Raw genomic sequence first — 18,589 nt, forward strand, 5'->3', positions numbered from 1 at the left:
CAGAGGATGTGGAAAAAGCTAATGTACTCAATGCTTTTTTTGCCTCTGTCTTCACAAACAAGTTCAGCTCCCAGACTACTGCACTGGACAGTACAGCATGGGGAGGAGGTGACCAGCCCTCTATGGAGAAAGAAGTGGTTCAGGACTATTTAGAAAAGCTGGATGAGCACAAGTCCATGGATGCGCTGCATCTGAGTGTGCTAAAGGAGTTGGTGGATGTGATTGCAGAGCTATTGGCCATTATCTTGAAAACTCATGGTGATCCATGGAGGCCCCGGATGGCTGGAAAAAGGCTAATGTAGTGCCCATCTTTAAAAAAAGGAAGAAGGAGGATCCGGGGAATACAGGCCAGTCAGCCTCACCTCAGTCCCTGGAAAAATCATGGAGCAGGTCCTCAAGGAATCAATTCTGAAGCACTTACAGGAGAGGAAAGTGATCAGGAACAGTCAGCATGGATTCACCAAGGGCAAGTCATGCCTGACTAACCTAATTGCCTTCTATGAGGAGATAACTGGGTCTGTGGATGAGGGGAAAGCAGTGGATGTGTTATTCCTTGACTTGAGCAAAGCTTTTGATACGGTCTCCCACAGTATTCTTGCCAGCAAATTAAAGAAGTATGGGCTGGATGAATGGACTAAAGGTGATAGAAAACTGGCTAGATCGTCGGGCTCAATGGGTAGTGATCAATGGCTCCATGTCTAGTTGGCAGCCGGTATCAGGTGGCGTGCCCCAAGGGTTGGTCCTGGGGCCGGTTTTGTTTGATATCTTCATTAATGATCTGGAGGATGGCGTGAACTGCACCCTCAGCAAGTTTGCAGATGACACTCAACTGGGAGGAGTGGTAGATATGCTGGACGGTAGTGATAGGATACAGAGGGACCTAGACAAATTAGAGGATTGGGCCAAAAGAAATCTGATGAGGTTCAGCAAGGACAAGTGCAGAGTCCTGCACTTAGGACGAAAGAATCCCATGCACTGCTACAGACTAGGGACTGAATGGCTGGGCAGCGGTTCTGCAGAAAAGGACCTAGGGGTTACAGTGGACGAGAAGCTGGATATGAGTCAACAGTGTGCCCTTGTTGCCAAGAAGGCTAACGGCATTTTGGGCGGTATAAGTAGGGGCATTGCCAGCAGATCAAGGGACGTGATCATTCCTTATATTCAACATTGGTGAGGCTTCATCTGGAGTACTGTGTCCAGTTTTGGGCCCCACACTACAAGAAGGATGTGGAAAAATTGGAAAGAGTCCAGCGGAGGGTAACAAAAATGATTAGGGGGCTGGAGCACATGACTCATGAGGAGAGGCTGAGGGAACTGGGATTGTTTAGTCTGCAGAAGAGAAGAATGAGGGGGGAGATTTCAATTACCTGAAAGGGGTTCCAAAGAGGATGGATCTAGACTGTTCTCAGTGGTACTAGATGACAGAACAAGGAGTAATGGTCTTGAGTTGCAGTGGGGGAGGTTTAGGGTGGATATTAGGAAAAACTTTTTCACTAGGAGGGTGGTGAAGCACTGGAATGGGTTACCTAGAGAGGTGGTGGAATCTCCTTCCTTAGAGGTTTTTAAGGGCAGGCTTGACAAAGCCTTGGGTGGGATGATTTAGTTGGGGATTGGTCCTGCTTTGAGCAGGGGGTTGGACTAGATGACCTCCTAAGGTCCCTTCCAACCCTGATATTCTATGATAATGTGTTGTTATGAAAAAATGTATCACAAATATGCCATTATTTTATTGAAAGATTCGGCTGGAACAAGGACTGGAATAAAAGAAGATGGGATGACTTCATTACAGAATTGAGCTCCTAGATACTATCTTCTAGGGAAACTGAGGGTCTCAGGATCTTATGGGCTCAATATGCAAAAATATTTGAAAATTAACAGATGCTGCAAATAAATACCTTATTTTACAAAGTTAAGGCTGTGCATGTTTATGTTTATATACATTTTCACGAGTGTGGGAGCTGTTCCTCACAACATTAAAAAGGATAACACATTCAAGAACTAAGTTTGTGAAATCAAGGGAAAGTTCTGAAATAATAATTGTAATCAGAATTTATTCAGAACACGTGAAATATATTTTGCCAATTACAGGATTATTTTACAGCTTGAGGCATGAAAAACATAAATATAACTCGAAAACAAATCAGATGTACAACTCTTGACTGAATTATATTCCTTAGTGCCTCTGTTTGACCTTCCTCCTACATCTTTGCAATGAATCCCAACTTTTTTTCCCATAAGAACTGGCAATGCTCACAACTATTACTGCTACCACATAACAGGCCCGTTAACATTCTTTAGTGATTAGAACACAGAGCTGGGAGTCAAGAGACCTCAGTTCTTAACTGGACTCTGCTCCTAGCTCTTGTGTGATCTTGTGGCAAGTCACAACCTTTTTGTGCCTCAGTTTTCCTGTCTGCAAAATGGAGATAATACTCACCCACTTTTGCAAAGCACTTTGAGATTTTTGCACAAAAATGCTATCCAAATGATTATATTATTATGTTTTATTATGTTTGTAGTCACACTAATGGGTGTTAAATGTATCATCATGAAGCACTAGTGCTGCATACAATGTAAAAGCATGATGTCTATATAACCTTTCCATGAAGTGAATTTTAATGGTACAGTATTAGAAGATATTTTCCTATTCTTCTGTTCTGGTTGCTATAGTCTCCTATTTACTCATCCTGCGGCCAAGTGCCAAACACTAGCAAACTGTACACACAATCCCATGCTTCCTTAGCAATAGCTTGAGTCTTGACCTGGAACAAACACACTTTGTACACATAAGAGAAAATTCAATCTTTATATTAAATTCCTGTAAGAAATATTCTCCTTTACTCTTTAGTTCACTATGCAGACCTTCCAATTTCCTCGTTCAGAGAAGTGTGATGTTGTTCACTCGTGTTGCTTTCAGGGCTGATTGGAGACTAGAAGATAGGTTTAAGGTAAAAGCCAATCCTTTATTCACATCAGTTAGCCCCTTTATGCTTGTTGTAAAAATACCACATGCTACAGTATGTACCTCACTGACACTTCTCATTTGGATGACAGCAACTTATAAATTAGAGCCTTCATAATTCAGGTACACATATGCCAAATAAAACTTAGAGAGACTGATTCATTTAGCTAGTCCTAAAATCAGCCACCATTTGTTATTTCTAGTGCCTAACCATACCTTAGAGGTATCATCCCCTTCATCTTCATGGACTGAACTGGATGGTGAGGGAGTTGCAGACTTGCTTCCAGGTGGAGATGGAGAGTTATGGGGAACATTGTTTCCACCCATATTCAAACCAAGCTGAGCACTGAGCTGTGACTGGTTAATGGTAGTCAGCTGACCATGCTGCATCATTCCTGGCTGCCTAATTTCTGCAGGTTGAACCCTTGGTCTCATGGCTGCCATCTGAGGGTGGGAACTATATTGAGCTCCTTCTGCGTTCCGTAAATCTTGCATCTACAAAAGGAAAATTGGAAAGCAATAATTTTCCATCATCATGCCATCATGTCCAAGTTCCCTTTGGCCTTAAAAGGAATCCCTGCTGATCTACAGGTTATTTCATATTTAAGAGAACTGGGAGTATTTAATTCAAACATATGAGGTGTAAGGAATACACAAGATAACTATACAGCCAACTTTTGCATAACATTGTTTATTTTGGGCTAAATCATGCAGGCTCTTTTCAGCACTTGGACAGGCACAGCTCCCATTGACTCTACTGAGAGTTTTTCCTGCATAGGGACTGAAGGATATGGTCTTTTGTTAACTGTCCTTTGGAACTGTCAAAAGTGAGTTTAAGAAATATAATAATAAAAAACAGAGATGTCAGAATCTTGAATCAAAGTTCAAGAGGGTTCGTGTCCATCTTATGGAGATGAGTTTGAGCTGCCAAGTTTGGATCTAGATCCATATTTGCCCCAAATTCTAGGGAATTGAACTTCTAGTACTAAGTCCAGTTTTACCTTGCCTAGAACTGCCCAAGACATGTTAATTTTTAAGATTCAGAAAGCAGACCTAGGGCTCTATCAACAAGTGGATTAATTGACTAATGAACTGATTTACTGCAACAGTCATATATGAACCTGACGCGCTAAAGCTGCAAGGTTGACAAATTTATCCATTTTGCTATTTGGGTCACTGCTCTTTAGCATTAATGAGACTCATTTTTAATTCAAGCAATGAATTCAGTCTCTGCAAGGATTAGAATGAAAAGCATTGGAGGATGAAGCTCTTTACTTATCCAGAGGTCAAATGTACTGTACATGGATACTATAAAGGATATCCCATAATGCTTATCCAATATACTCAAACTCATAGCTTGAGATAAGACAACTACAGAGAATAGCTCAGTTTCTATGGTTAGATGTTTTGGGGGGTGATTTAAAGTTGAAGTGGCAATTCAAAGCTGAAAATGAAATGGATACAGTTATCTTAGTCGGTGTCATTAACACATGCCATAGATATCTGGTGGAATTTGACAAAAGTTACCAATGTACTAGTATCACTGCATTAGGGGAAAAGTGATAACAGCCCAATCTACTAATATAACCATAGTTATTTTACTGATAGCCTTTTGTAGCATGTCACCCAATGATTTTTACTTTAGATTTATAACCCACCTCTCTCTCCCTCCCCCTTGCACTTGTGGGTGTATGTGCATTCTCTCTCTCTCTCCTGATAGCATACCAGTCTGGGAGACCCTTTTACAACAAGGAATTAAAATTAGAACTGGGGAAAAAAACAAGTATGATCGTTGCCATTTTTTCATTATGGACAGAATAAGTGATTTTTGAAAGGTTATTTATAGGCTTGTGGATTGATTTGGTGTATTTTTTGGAGAGTGAATCATGCCAATAAATATCCTGGAATCGAGAATGTTTGCTATTTTAAATTAATTTGTTGTCCTAAAATATATCTGAAGTAGATTTTGACAATGCGACCCCTCTTAATACAGTCTCGGTACTGCTTTATGAATTAATATCTCTGGAATACAAAAGGTTTATTAATACCCATAATTCAAGTTCATTCAATAACTAACCCATTGAAAAAAACCAGTGCACAGCATCAACTGAGAACTTGAATCTTGAAAAAAACATTTATATTTTTAAAGATTGTTACTGACTTTCTGCTCCCTTTTTTCAAATACCAGCTTCCCTCCTAGTCAAACATATTAGCCTTGAAAGCTATCATTATCTCTGCCTCTAGCAGACAATCTATATCAAAACAGTTGTACACATAAAACAGTAACTACTTCTTGGCTGTATCTCTTCTGATCCAGCTGTTTCACTGAATAGCAGTTGGTGAATGGAGAACTGGAACATGGGTAGCCCTGAGGCCTTATTTGCTAATGTTACTCACCAGCTGCTGCTTTATGTGGTGTTAGCAGGCAAGGCTTGGAAGTTTGCCAGTTGCAGCAAGAACAAGGGAAAGTGAGGTATCTCTGAAGCCCTTCCATTTACCCCTGTCTGTCATCTTTTGACACTGAACATTGTTGAGTGCTATCCCCAGGGCCACTGAGAAACACTGCTGGAGTTAAACTGTGAATAGAGCTTACACTACCCCTTTGTACACTATTTTTTGGGTACCTCTCAGACAATCTAAGGAAACTGCAGATCAGTGCTAAAAATAGACCCTTTTGGCTTCACATATTAAAGGAGGCTGTAAAGGCAAAATAAGTAAATTTTTCATTAGAAATACTCTAACTATTGTAAAATGCGCTATTAAAAAACCTAAACAAGTATTTTTGTCAATGTTTCAAATGATTGTGCAAGTATATGCCTCAGTGAAAGCTGGCCACAAATTTAATAATAATATCATGGTGTTTATTTTTATCTATAATGTATTTGCTAACTGACAACATATCACTGGCTATCAAAACTGATTGGTTATTAAAACCTCCCAATCTTGCCACACTGATCATCAGAAGCAAGCTCCCCAAAGACCAGGACAAATCAACTCAAAGTGGCACCAGACCCTGCCAAAACAGCAGATGCAAAACCTGCAGACATATCTCCACTGCTACAGGGATCAACATGCTCCACAACACCCTTCAAAATTCATGGATCTTACATTTGCCTATCAGAACATGTAGCGTACCTCATTCAGAGCATCAAATACCCCAACATTTATATGGGTGAAACCAGGCAATCATTACACTCCTGAATGAACTCACACAGAAAAATGATGAAAGACAAAAAAACCCTCAAACCAAACAAAACAAAACAGATCAACTCAATTTCTGACCTATCCGTTCTCATCCTGAATAACACCTTCAAAAGATGAGCCTAAATTAATAACTTTCCTATACATTAAAAATTATAGATTTGTAAAGATACTGGATTTATGGCTTATTACAACAACCTCTAACCCACTAACCTTCCTTTGTCCTATGATTGCAGATGTGTTAATTGCCCACTACATCTTGAATGATTTCTTGCAGCATGTGTTAACTCATTATGCTTAACAATCTGCTCCACCTTGTATTTGCTGTGACTACCTTTCCCTACACTGACTACCTTTCCCAGACCTGAAGAAGAGTTCTTTGTACCTCAAAAGCTTATCTCTTTCACAAACAAAGATATTACTTCACCATCTTGTCTCTCTGGTTATTAAGACCTCTTTATACAATCAGCACATAGCAAGAACTATTTACAACCTCTAATGTTCTGGATTTCAGATGCAATCAACTTTTTTTGTGAATTTTTAAAACACATGGATATAGGTTTCCATTAACAACAGCTATAGTATTTCACTTACCTTTGCAGAAATATGAGTAAGAAACATGAAGAGTGCCTTCTTAATTTGCATTTATATTCCAATTTAGCCACTAAGGCCCTGTCTACACTAACGAGATAAGTCAATCTAAGTTACACTAGTTAAGTTACACAAATTATATAACTTATGTCGACATAGCTTAGATGGACTTACAGCGGTGTCTACATCACACTATGTCGATGGGCGACACTCTCCTGTTGAGATAGCTTCTGCCTCCCAAGGAGGAGGAGTACTGAAGTCGACAGGAGAATGCTCTGCCATCGACTTATTGCATCTTCACAAGACCCACTAAACTGATGCTGCCGCTGCACCAATTTAGCTGGTAGTGAGAACAAGCCCTAAGGAATAAACCCTCTAACCACTGCCCAGCCTGAGACAGTACAATGGGTGGAGGGTAGATGCATGGAGAGAAGGAATCCTTCTCCCAAAGCTGTGGCCCTAATGCATCCCCTCTGCAGGAAAGTGAGGATACAGGCAGGAGACGCTGTGTAGCTGTGGATCTCTTGGCATTGCCTCCGTCCAGTCTCCTACCCACCCTTGCCACTTCCTGCATGGGCTTCGTAAATCCTCATGCACTCCACAGTGGATATAATGGGGCCATCCATGGAGATGGGAACAGCTTGTCCATAAATGCATTCTGTATACTTGGATTTTGATAAAAGCAGGCACTTAACCACATTAAAACTAATTTTAAAATAACCATGGAACTACTCTACGGAAAGCAATTCACAACAGACGTGAACAGTAGAGAATGTCACTTTTCTAGGCCACTGATGGGAAAGCTTAAGCTTTCTAAGCAATGCAACATACTCAAGCCCACCTGAAATTCCTTACAAGTACGCAGTTAAATGCAACCAAGCAGCAGCAGTAACTATTTATATTCAGAGCTGACCAAAGGGTCACCATTCTATTCTGCAGCAACTTTCAAGGTTTTGAAATTTGTTTTTGTACAGTATTGGAATGAAAACAAACCCCAAGGAAATAATGAGGCAAGGCAGTCTGATGGCTAAATTCCAATTTGGAGAACAAAGTTTCAGATATCAGAATATTAGAAATTTGGATGTTACAGAAAATAAGGATAGTCCTTATTTGACATCCTCAATGAACTCTCTGATGATCTAATAATGATGGTACTTGGCATTTCTATATCACTTTCCACCCAAGGATCTCATCATGCTTTTACAGATGAGGAAACTGGGACACATCTTCTGTATTTTTGTGCTTGCATTTCAATTATAGGCACAAATGTGAGTAACTGCACCTGTATGTACCTGACTGCAAGTTCAAATAAGTAGTCGGAAGTGCAACTACTGAGGTTTGCACCTAAAATTCATACCATAGGTGCAAAGTAGGCACAAAAACTGAGAAGTTCAGTTTCATGCTGGTTGAATATATACTTCTAATTACTTGCCCAAAGCAACGGGAGAAAATAGAACTCAGGTGCCTTAAAGAACACATCATCCTTCCTCCCATGACTTTAAAATAAATGTGAACACACCCAATATGACCCCAACATGGAAATGTCTAACTGGGAGACCATCTCAGTGTATTATCCTGATATTCTTATCTGATGCAATGACTGGGACAGGATCCATCAAACCATTCCTGGATCTGAGATATAACATTGGTTTTCTGATTTAGGCCTGGCTACCCATGCATGACACAAAGACATGTTAATTGTCACGGCCTGGCACCCACAGATTTTTCAGGCCATGAAAATTGAGATTCTCACATAATTATATACCAATCCAGAAGCTGAGTCTTAAGAAAAACAGAAAATCTCACAAGACTCACGATAAAATTGAGAGAACTGGCAACAACGAGATGGAGATGAACTTCAGAGAACATATCAATAATGTAGGGTAAAAACGTCCCATGTGTTTTGTAATTATCCAAAATACTACAATTATACACCCCAGAAATCCAGAAATACAAATTAAAAAAAGAGATCCAAACATGTTAAAACAGTGGTTCTCCAACTTTTGTACTGGTGACCCCTTTCACATAGCAAGTCTCTGTGTGCGACCCCCCTTATACATTAAAAACACTTTTTTATATATTTAACACCATTATAAATGCTGGAGGCAAAGCACAGATTAACACCGGAAGCATTATGATATCTATATCTATATCTATATCTATATATATATAAAAAACCAACTGACTGCTAAAAGTTTTAAGGAAAAAGAGTTGGGCATTTTGAGAATACCTCAGTGTCATACTGTAGTGCATTTTATATATCCTGGGCTACAATGAAAGTATCATTCAAAATTTGTATTTTATTAGGGAAATCATTCAATAATCTTTTAAAAATTAAAAACAGAAACCTTGAAAGTAAAATGAATCCTAGACAAGGGAAGCATAAGAAAAAGAAACTGCTATTAAGTTTGCTACTTAAAACCTTCTAAAATCATTCTGTTAAAAAAAATAAAGCCATGTTAGGTTGCCTTATGTAGCACTGACTTGGTAAGTGACCGTAAGCTCCTTTAAAACAATTAAATACTCAAAATTTGATTGAAAAATTTTATAGCACAATAATATAATGACATTATACAGTTTCTATATTTCTTGGTACACAATTTTGTGACTATTAACATTCCTTTCTACTTTATTCTTTAATATCCTTTGAGTCACACAGGGCCAAGGACTCAAAACCAATCATTACAAAAAAACAAAACACCTACTGACTTCTATTCAGTTTAATACAATAACCCTTTATTTAAAACAACCTCCAATAAATTTCATCATGAGAAGTTATTAAAAGGGTTAAAAACCTATTAAATGTCAAAGAATTTGCCTGACTTAAACTTCTAATAAAGAAACAGAATAGGCTTTCTTTCTGAATTATTTAAATCTTTTACTGACTGTGCACTGAACCATGAAATTAGAAAAGTGTTATTAGAAGTGTTCTCTGGTTTTTATAAAAGTTGTAGCATAGAATGTATCAAACCACAGTCTTTAACTAGACTAGTTAAAGAAATAGGTTTTTAATCCCACATACATGGTTTCCACTGATATAAAAGGGTCATAATTAAAACTGTAGCCTGCAAGTTGAAGATAATACAATTATTATTACAGGAGCACACATGTTCATTTAGTATATTCTGGATGTATGTTTCCATTTTAATTTGGACAAATATCTTCAGTTTTGTTTGATCTTGCAAAGTTCACTAATTTGGATCCTCTCAGCAAATGATTAGGGTTTTAATAGTGACTAATTTTAAAGTATTAATGGTGAATAATTTGTGTTATCTTTTTTTAAAGTGTCTAATGCTTACAGGGTCAAGAGCAGGTGTAGGTTGACACCAGACCAGTAGGATCCAAGAAGTGTAAGTCAAATATTTTTGCACATATTTTCTGATAACAATATTAACTCTCTATTGCATTTAACAAATAACTATAGCCCAGTTTTCTATTCTAGCAATTACTCACATGAGAAAGACAAATATGCCTTTCACATTTATTTAGACAACTCTACAGGAATCTTGGATCAGCAGTATATTCAAACAGATTCAGTCAAACACACCTGAATCAATAGTTATTCTGTAAAACAAATGCAGTCAAAAAGAGACTGACAAGAGGCTATGCAAAGCAACATTGGTTCCCCATAAAGGATCCAGGGAACCTGAAGCTATTACGTCTAAGAATAAAAAATAGACTGAAAAGTGTTGGTGAGGAATAGTAGTAATTTCATTCATCAAAATTCTGTTGTAGGGTAATATCCGGTGAGGTCCTGAGAGTCTTCATCTCATATTGAAGACAATGGGCCAAGTCTAGCTGTATTTGGTACAGGACTAGAACAGGATAAGGGAAGCAATGGTGACTACTGGCATCTCTGCAATCCCCTGATCCTGGGACTGACAGCAAACCGTCCAGTCCCAACATGAGGCTTCTAGATACACATGGCCCCAATGGGCCATTTTATTCTATTCAGGTTCTCATACCACATTCATGATCATAGTATCTGAGTACCTTCCCATAATGCATTAAGAAATATCTGTCACATGTTGTTTGTTCTCTCATCCTCTCCCCTCGCAGCCAATTGTAACCAGAATACAAAAGTACTTTGCCCACTTTTCCTTTCTCCGTGTGTCAGGAGGTAAAGGACGTTAGTTTAGAGTCACTATATTAACTTTAAGCCACATGGGGATTCCTCCCCACACTAATGGAATCCTCAGTAGCTGGTTCAGCCAGGTTTTCTAGTAGCTTTGCACTGTGGGGATGATCTGGATCCATGAGAGTGAAGGATGCTCAGCACTTTGCAGAAGTGGGGCCAAAAATAGCTTCTTGTAATTGAATATTATTGTAAGGAATTGACTAGAAGGGACAGATTCTTCCTTCAGTTGTGAGTGTGGCTTCCATTGAGTGTGGCTTTCAATGTGTAACATTGACAACAGGACCGGCTCCAGGTTTTTTGCCGCCCCAAGCAAAAAAAAAAAAAAAAAGTTGAAGTGCTGCTGCTGAAGCAAAAAAAAAAAAAAAAGGGCCAGAGTGCCGCCCCTTTAAAAGTGCCACCCCAAGCACATGCTTGGGACGCTGGTGCCTAGAGCCGGCCCTGTCTGACAGAGCCTGGTCGTCGGCAAACATGATCAAACCTGGGACCTCTGGAGCTAAATGCATGAGCCTCTGCTGCATGAGCTAAAAGCCACATGGCTCTTAGCTAAGGCTGTAGCAGACTCATTAATCTCTAAGCGGTCTCTAAAGGTGACAGAACACCACACCCAGGAGGTGTGTAGGTTACAAATGCACCTGGCACCTGAATTTAACCATAGGTATTTTTTAAAGCATGGCAATGAATATGTCTGCAGTGAGATATGGTAGAATTGCACACTGAACATTCTAACACAGGGATGGGGTTGTATAGCATTTTAAAAGCACTGTTTCATTTTGAATAATTTGAAAATATTAGAATTTGACTGAGATGAAATTTTTTGTTTTAAAATAAAAGTGAAATTTTAAGAATCTTTTAAAATTATGGGAGAACAGGACAATATGTGATTGTACTTGAGTATAATCATTAAAAATGATTGTAAAACCAAACTTTTTTGTGCATGTGATTGGTTTGCCTCAAACTATGATTATAGAGATGGAGGAATGCATACGTGCATTTGCTAATGACTTGTACAGCAGAAAGTCTTTGAGGAATGGCATAGTAACCCCTGGGAATTCTATGTCATACAGGTTCCTATACTGGATCCATCAGTGTGTATTTATACGAGATGGTTGACTGAATTGAAGCTATCAGACTTACACATTAATGATAAGTACCTGAGAAAAAACACAGATGGACAAAACATAAAATTGATGAAGTGTAACTGCATATCAGACTTTGTGAATTCATATTGTACACATCTACCCAGATCTTCCTCTTTTTTCCCCATCTCCTTCCTAACCTGCACATTCCTAATGCTGTACTGTCTGAAGCATCCCAACATGCAGCAACAAATTCCAAGGACAGATGCTGAATTTTGCTTTCCCATCCCCTTCCACACATACAGTTGTCATTAAGTTCAAGCACTAGGAATGGCCAGTTCTTCTGAAGACTGCAGGACTGGGCACAGCACTGGGAAATTATTAATTTATGGTATATCAGATGGAAACATGTTCTTAAAAAAAGGTGAACTTGTGTGGAATGCAAGAGTATATCCCTTAAGGCTAAATTCTGCTCTTCAGTGTGTTCCTGTAGCTCCTCTTTACTTCAAGAAGAGTTCCATTTGTCCTTCCAAAGGAAGAATTTGCTGCTCTTGGAGTTTAATGTTTTATTACTAAATCCTGTGCCTGGCCTTAGTAACTTCGCTAGGTACTAGAGATCTCCAGGGCGTAAGACTCTCTGGTCAAGGGGCCACTCTGTAACAGCTAATATAGCAGAAGGGCTGACGTAAGCTCTGTGGCTCTAGTGCTCCCTAACTGTGTGAAAGGGACTGTAAGATCCACATTGCTCCTCACTCTGACCTTAGACACAGTGACTGTGCAGGATTCCCCACATAGCTGGACTCGTCTGCATCCTCTACATGGGGTATTGCTATACTTCCTTCCCCAGTACTGTGATGTGGAATCTCGCTGGTTCTGTTGCATGAAGGGCATTCCATATGTTGAGAAAGGGGGGTGACAGGGGAACAGGATTTGGACCTCTCTGCATGTTTAAAAATGATCTTTATTTTTGCAAATCATTTCTTTTAGAAACCATCACCCTCAAATGGAAGCAGTGGCATTGTATTAGTTGTTGATCCTATATTAAACACTGAAAGGAAGAATTCTGTTAAAAGATTATTTTTTATTGGCAATGGGGAGGGAATCCATACACATTGCACTTACTGAATAAAGAGCTGAGCTTCAAGTCTTATTTGTGCATTTCACTGAAAACAAAAGCCTACAAAAAGGTATTATTTTGAACACTATTTTTCAAATATTAAACACCAATGAATCCACTGAAATGCAAAAAACAACAAAAACAAAATACCCAACCACTTTCCATAATTTCATGTTGCATTTTATTTTGCATTAAGCCAAACAGTGACTGTGATTTTACTCTGCATTAGTCATGTATTGTATTTACTACTGATCAAAAGCAATCTTATTTTCAGGTTTGTAAGCCATATTTTTGGATATGTGAATTTAAAAAAATGTCAGCTTGATTCTTCAATGTGTGAAGCCTCTATGAAGTTAAAGGTTGGAAGAGCAAGCCCATTATAGCTGATAATAGTGATACTACAAAAATAAAACAAACCCTTGTAAGTAACACAATACTAGAAAATGATCACGTTTTCACAGTCCTCTCTATTTTTCCATTAATTATGAAACTATGAAACAACAGTCAAGTAATTTTGACCAGTAAGAATGACCTCAATGTTTTAATTGATTTTGGGTCAAGAGTTCTTTTACAATTTCTCTGTTCCTAAGCTGTAGCCCTGTACACATCAGCATGTGTGATATTATTAAAGAAAGAGGAAATGCTACGTCTGTAAAATGGTTAACTGACAAGAGATTGTTTTTCATAAATATGATCTTGTTATCCAGTCATACATTTACTGATATTAATAACCATATTGTCACAATTTTCCAAGCAATGTAAACCTAATAACTAGAAACTCAATGCCATAGTCAAATATTGTGGTTTTTATAATGTTAAACATATGTGTTACTGCAAGGCAAGAAACTTCTTGTAAGTTATGAAAAATATGCTTGGCTCTCAGGAAAAAAAAGTCATTTAATGATCTGCTAATAAGTCCATCATTCTCCTGTATTGTATGATTTACGGTTTTGTCTTTAAAACCTATTTAATATCTCTAGCACAAATATCTGACTGCAGCCTCTCAACTTCAATATTGCATTTTTCAAAACAGGAAAAAATCTCAATCATTTTATTTTCTATTTCAGAGAAAAAGATGGACACCCACCAGTCTCAAAAGATTAATGTTAATAAATATATATATATAAGTTCACTGCTCATTACACAGGAATGTGACAGAAATCCCCCACTACAGGGTTTTTTAAAATGTTCATTTTGCTAGGTTTGCAATAAATGTGAACTAAATCCTTCTAGTAACAACAGGTCATATAACAAAAACATATTCAGAAATGAAAACAGAGACAAAGCTTTCTAAAAAAGGGTAAACCTACCTCAGTCACTATGCAGAGCATGTGCAGTCAGCTAAGGGCAATCACAACTTAAGTATTTTTTAATTCATAATTCATTTTTCCTGTTCCTTCTAATTCTGAAGCACTTTCTTTGTTGTCACATCCACATTCAGAATTTAGATGGTAAGTTTTGTTTGGTTGAGGACACTTCCTTTTTCATTCTCCTTTCAGACCTCTACTTTCGTTATTGCCCAACAGCAACCACTGGTTGGGGAAGTGAGTTTTTTTATGATTCTCTATATAGTAATTTCACTTTATTCCTGTATGCCAGAACAGCAAATGAATGCATCTGTGGTGAGAATTTTCTATAATAGAATGTATTTTCGTATAGCCTTTATACATGAAAAACACCTTGGGTAAAATCCTGGCTGAAGTGAAGTCAGTGGTAAAATTTTCACTGGCTTCAGTGGGAACCCGATTTCACCCTTTATGTATGCAACCTGAAGAGAACAGTAAGATGGGTAAGGTGATATTTAAGGAGAGAAAGTGATTGCTGTCCCGGAGGAAGGAAGGAAGGAACTTTCAGATACTTAAGAGCTTCAGGACAAACAAATAAAAGATGGTTACTCACCTTTGTAACTGTTGTTCTTTGAGATTTGTTGCTCATATCCATTCCAATTAGGTGTGCGCGTACCGCGTGCACAATCGTCGGAGAATTTTTACCCTAGCAACACCCGGTGGGTTGGCTGTGGAGCCCCATGGAGTGGCGCCTTAATGGCGCTGGATATATACTCCAGCCGACCCAGCACCCCTTCTACTCCGACAGAGGGGAAGGAGGACGGACGAGGTGGTAGAAAGAGATCCACCGGCCACCAACCCAGTCAGAAACAAGGCCCCCCACAAACCATCGATGGGGCCCAGGCAAAACATTTGTAGGTGCGCCCGAGGACGGTGTACCAGCCACCATCCAGGATCCTGCCCCACCATTTAGAGATCATCTCTCCCATTTCCACCAGGTGTGGTCCCGTATAACTTCAGACCAATGGGTTCTTCGCACAGTGGAAAGGGGATATTCTCTCCAGTTTTCTTTCTCCCCTCCCTCCCATCCTCCCTCTCCGTCCCTCTTCAGGGACCCCTCTCACGAGCAACTCCTTACACAGGAGGTAAAAATGCTCCTGTCCATGGGAGCGATTGAGGAGGTTCCAAGGGAGCTAAGGGGCAGGGGCTTTTAGTCCCGCTACTTCCTAATCCCCAAGGCAAAGGGTGGGCTTCGACCCATCCTCGATATGCGTGGACTCAACAAATTCATGGTAAAGTTGAAGTTCTGCATGGTTTCACTGGGGACCATTATTCCTTCTCTGGATCCTGGAGACTGGTATGCCGCCCTAGGCATGAAGGACGCGTACTTCCACGTAGTGATTTACCCAGTGCACAGACGCTTCCTTCGCTTTGTGGTCAATCATGAACACTATCAATTTGCTGTCCTTCACTTCGGCCTGTCCACGGCTCCCAGAGTGTTCACCAAATGTATGGCTGTTGTGGCAGCCTATCTTCATCGACAACGGATCCAAGTGTTTCTGTATCTCGATGACTGGCTCATTCGGGGCCACACCAGGGACCAAGTACAATTCCACATTCGACTCGCCCTAAGCACGTTCCGCCAGCTAGCTCTCCTGCTCAACAACGAAAAGTTGACTCTGGAACCAACCCAGAGAATAGAGTTTATCGGGGCAGTCTTAGACTCCAGACTCGCCCAAGACCTCCTGCCGGACGCACGCTTTCAGTCAATGGTGAACATGATCCGCAGCCTTCAAAACTTCCCGACTTCCATGGTAAAGATGTGCCTCAGCCTTCTGGGGCACATGGCTTTGTGCACTTACGTAACCAGGCACGCCAGACTTCGGCTTCACCTGGTTATCAACAGTATATCGACCAGGTCGAGACAGCCTGAGCATGGTGGTCACTGTCCCGGAATCAGTTTTGACTTCCCTCCATTGGTGGTTGGACCCCACGTCGGTGTGCGAAGGAGTACCATTTCATGCCCCGCAACCCTCCTTGTACCTAGTCACAGACGCATCATCTCTGGAAAGGGGCGCCCACCTCGGTGAACTCCAAACGCAAGACCTTTGGATCACATCCGAACTAACTCTGCACATCAATGTATGAGAACTGATGGCAGTATGCCTAGCGTGTCAGGCATTTCGTGGGAACCTACATGGCCGTTGTGTGGCAGTACTCACAGGCAACACCACGGTCATGTTCTACATCAACAAGCAAGGGGGAGCCCGGTCATCCCTCCTATGCCAGGAGGCTGTTCGCCTGTGGGAGTTCTACATAGTCCACTTAATACATCTGATGGCGTCGTTTCTCCCGGGGGTCCAGAACACGCTGGCAGACTGCCTCAGCAGGTCCTTCCAGCCTCACGAGTGGTCGATTCGTCCAGATATCATCCACTCCATCTTCCTGAGGTGGGGGTTTCCCCAGGTCAACCTATTCGCCTAGCACAACAATCGGAAGTGCCAAGTGTTCTGTTCTCTCCAGGGACGTTCTCCAGGTTCCCTAACAGATGCTTTCCTACTTCCATGGAAAGACCACCTGTTCTACGCTTTCCCTCCATTCCCACTAGTCCACAGGGTCCTGCTCAAGTTACGCAGGGAGAGGGCACGTATGATTCTGGTCACCCTAGCATGGCCCAGGCAGCACTGGTATACCACACTCCTGGAGTTGTCGGTAAAGCCTCCGATCACAGTCCTGCTGTGGCCGAACCTGATCTCACAAGACCACGGGTGCCTTTGTCATCCCAACCTGCAATCGCTCCACCTTACAGCGTGGATGCTACATGGCTAACTTGGTCAGAATTACTCTGCTCACAATCAGTGCAGCAGGTTAGGCAGCAGGAAGCCCTCCACTTGAGCCACATACCTAGCCAAATGGAAGCGATTCTCCTGTTGGTGCGAGCAGTGCACCACGCCCCCCCCCATGCAGACATCGATACCGCTTATACTAGACTATCTCCTATTCCTAAAGCAGCAGGGCCTGGCGGTATCATCTGTCAGGGTGCACCTGGCAGCCATCTCGGCTTTCCATCCAGGAGAACATGCTTCCTCTGTCTTCTCCAATCCGATGGTCATTAGATTTCTGAAGGGTTTAGATCACTGCTGTCCTCAAGTATGACAACTGGTTCTGGTGTGGGACCTTCACCTGGTCCCTTCCAGACTCACGGGGCTCCCGTTCGAGCTGATGGCCACCTGCTCACTTCTTTACCGATCTTGGAAGACAGCCTTCTTTGTAGCCATCACTTCAGCAAGACGTGTGTCTGAGATCAGAGCCCTCACGTCCGAGCCGCCGTATACAGTTTTCCACAAAGACAAGGTGCAGCTTCGCCCCCACCCTGCCTTTCTCCCCAAGGTGGTATCGGCTTTTCATGTGAACCAGGACATTTTCCTCCAGGTCTTTTATCCGAAGCCGCACACTACATGGCAGGATCAACGTATGCACTCCCTTGACATTCGTAGGGCTCTAGCCTTCTATATCGAGCGAACTAAGCCATTCAGGAAAATGACCCAACTCTTCGTTGCAGTGGCCGACTGGATGAAAGGCCTAGCGGTCTCCTCCCAATGCTTCTCCTCATGGATCATGGCCTGTATCTGTGCTTGCTACGATTTCGCCAGTGTCCTGACCCCGTGCCTCACCGTCCACTCCATGAGGGCTCAAGCCTCATCGGCTGCTTTCCTGGCTCGGGTCCCAATACAGGAGATCTCTAGAGCTGCCATTTGGTCATTGGTACATACCTTTGCCGCTCACTATGCGTTAGTTCAGCAGTCTAGAGACGATGCTGCATTTGGTTCAGTGGTTCTGCATTCAGCGACGTCTCACTCCTACCCCACTGCCTAGGTAAGGCTTGGTAGTCACCTAATTGGAATCGATATGAGCAAGTACTCGAAGAACAAAAGTCGGTTACTCACCTTTGTAACTGTTGTTCTTCGAGATGTGTTGCTCATATCCATTCCAAACCCACCGTCCTTCCCCTCTGTCGGAGTAGCCGGCAAGAAGGAACTGAAGGGGTGCTGGGTCAGCCATTAGGGCGCCACTCCAGGGGACTCCACAGCCAACCCACCGGGTGTTGCTAGGGTAAAAATTCTCTGACGATCATGCATGCAGCACGCACACACCTAATTGGAATCGATATGAGCAAGCACTTGAAAAACTGCCAGTTATGGAAACTATGAGGAAGGA

The 18,589-nt window shown here is 41.2% G+C and overlaps 1 protein-coding gene across 7 annotated transcripts in view; it reads right to left on the reverse strand.

Annotated features, from left to right (window-relative positions):
• The window catches only part of TOX (thymocyte selection associated high mobility group box), a 275,138-nt gene that overhangs the window by 57,865 nt on the left and 198,684 nt on the right, over positions 1–18,589 (reverse strand). For 6 of the 7 annotated variants that reach the window (XM_039528068.1, XM_039528069.1, XM_039528074.1 and 3 more), the window contains one exon: positions 3,179–3,457. In XM_039528068.1, coding sequence (XP_039384002.1) covers positions 3,179–3,457 — 279 coding nt within the window. Of the gene's footprint in view, positions 1–3,178; positions 3,458–14,395; positions 14,507–18,589 lie in introns of those variants that run through there. The other variant, XM_039528075.1, reaches the window with a different exon arrangement.

Source organism: Mauremys reevesii, linkage group 2 (assembly GCF_016161935.1).
Source record: "Mauremys reevesii isolate NIE-2019 linkage group 2, ASM1616193v1, whole genome shotgun sequence".
Lineage (NCBI taxonomy): Eukaryota > Metazoa > Chordata > Testudines > Geoemydidae > Mauremys > Mauremys reevesii.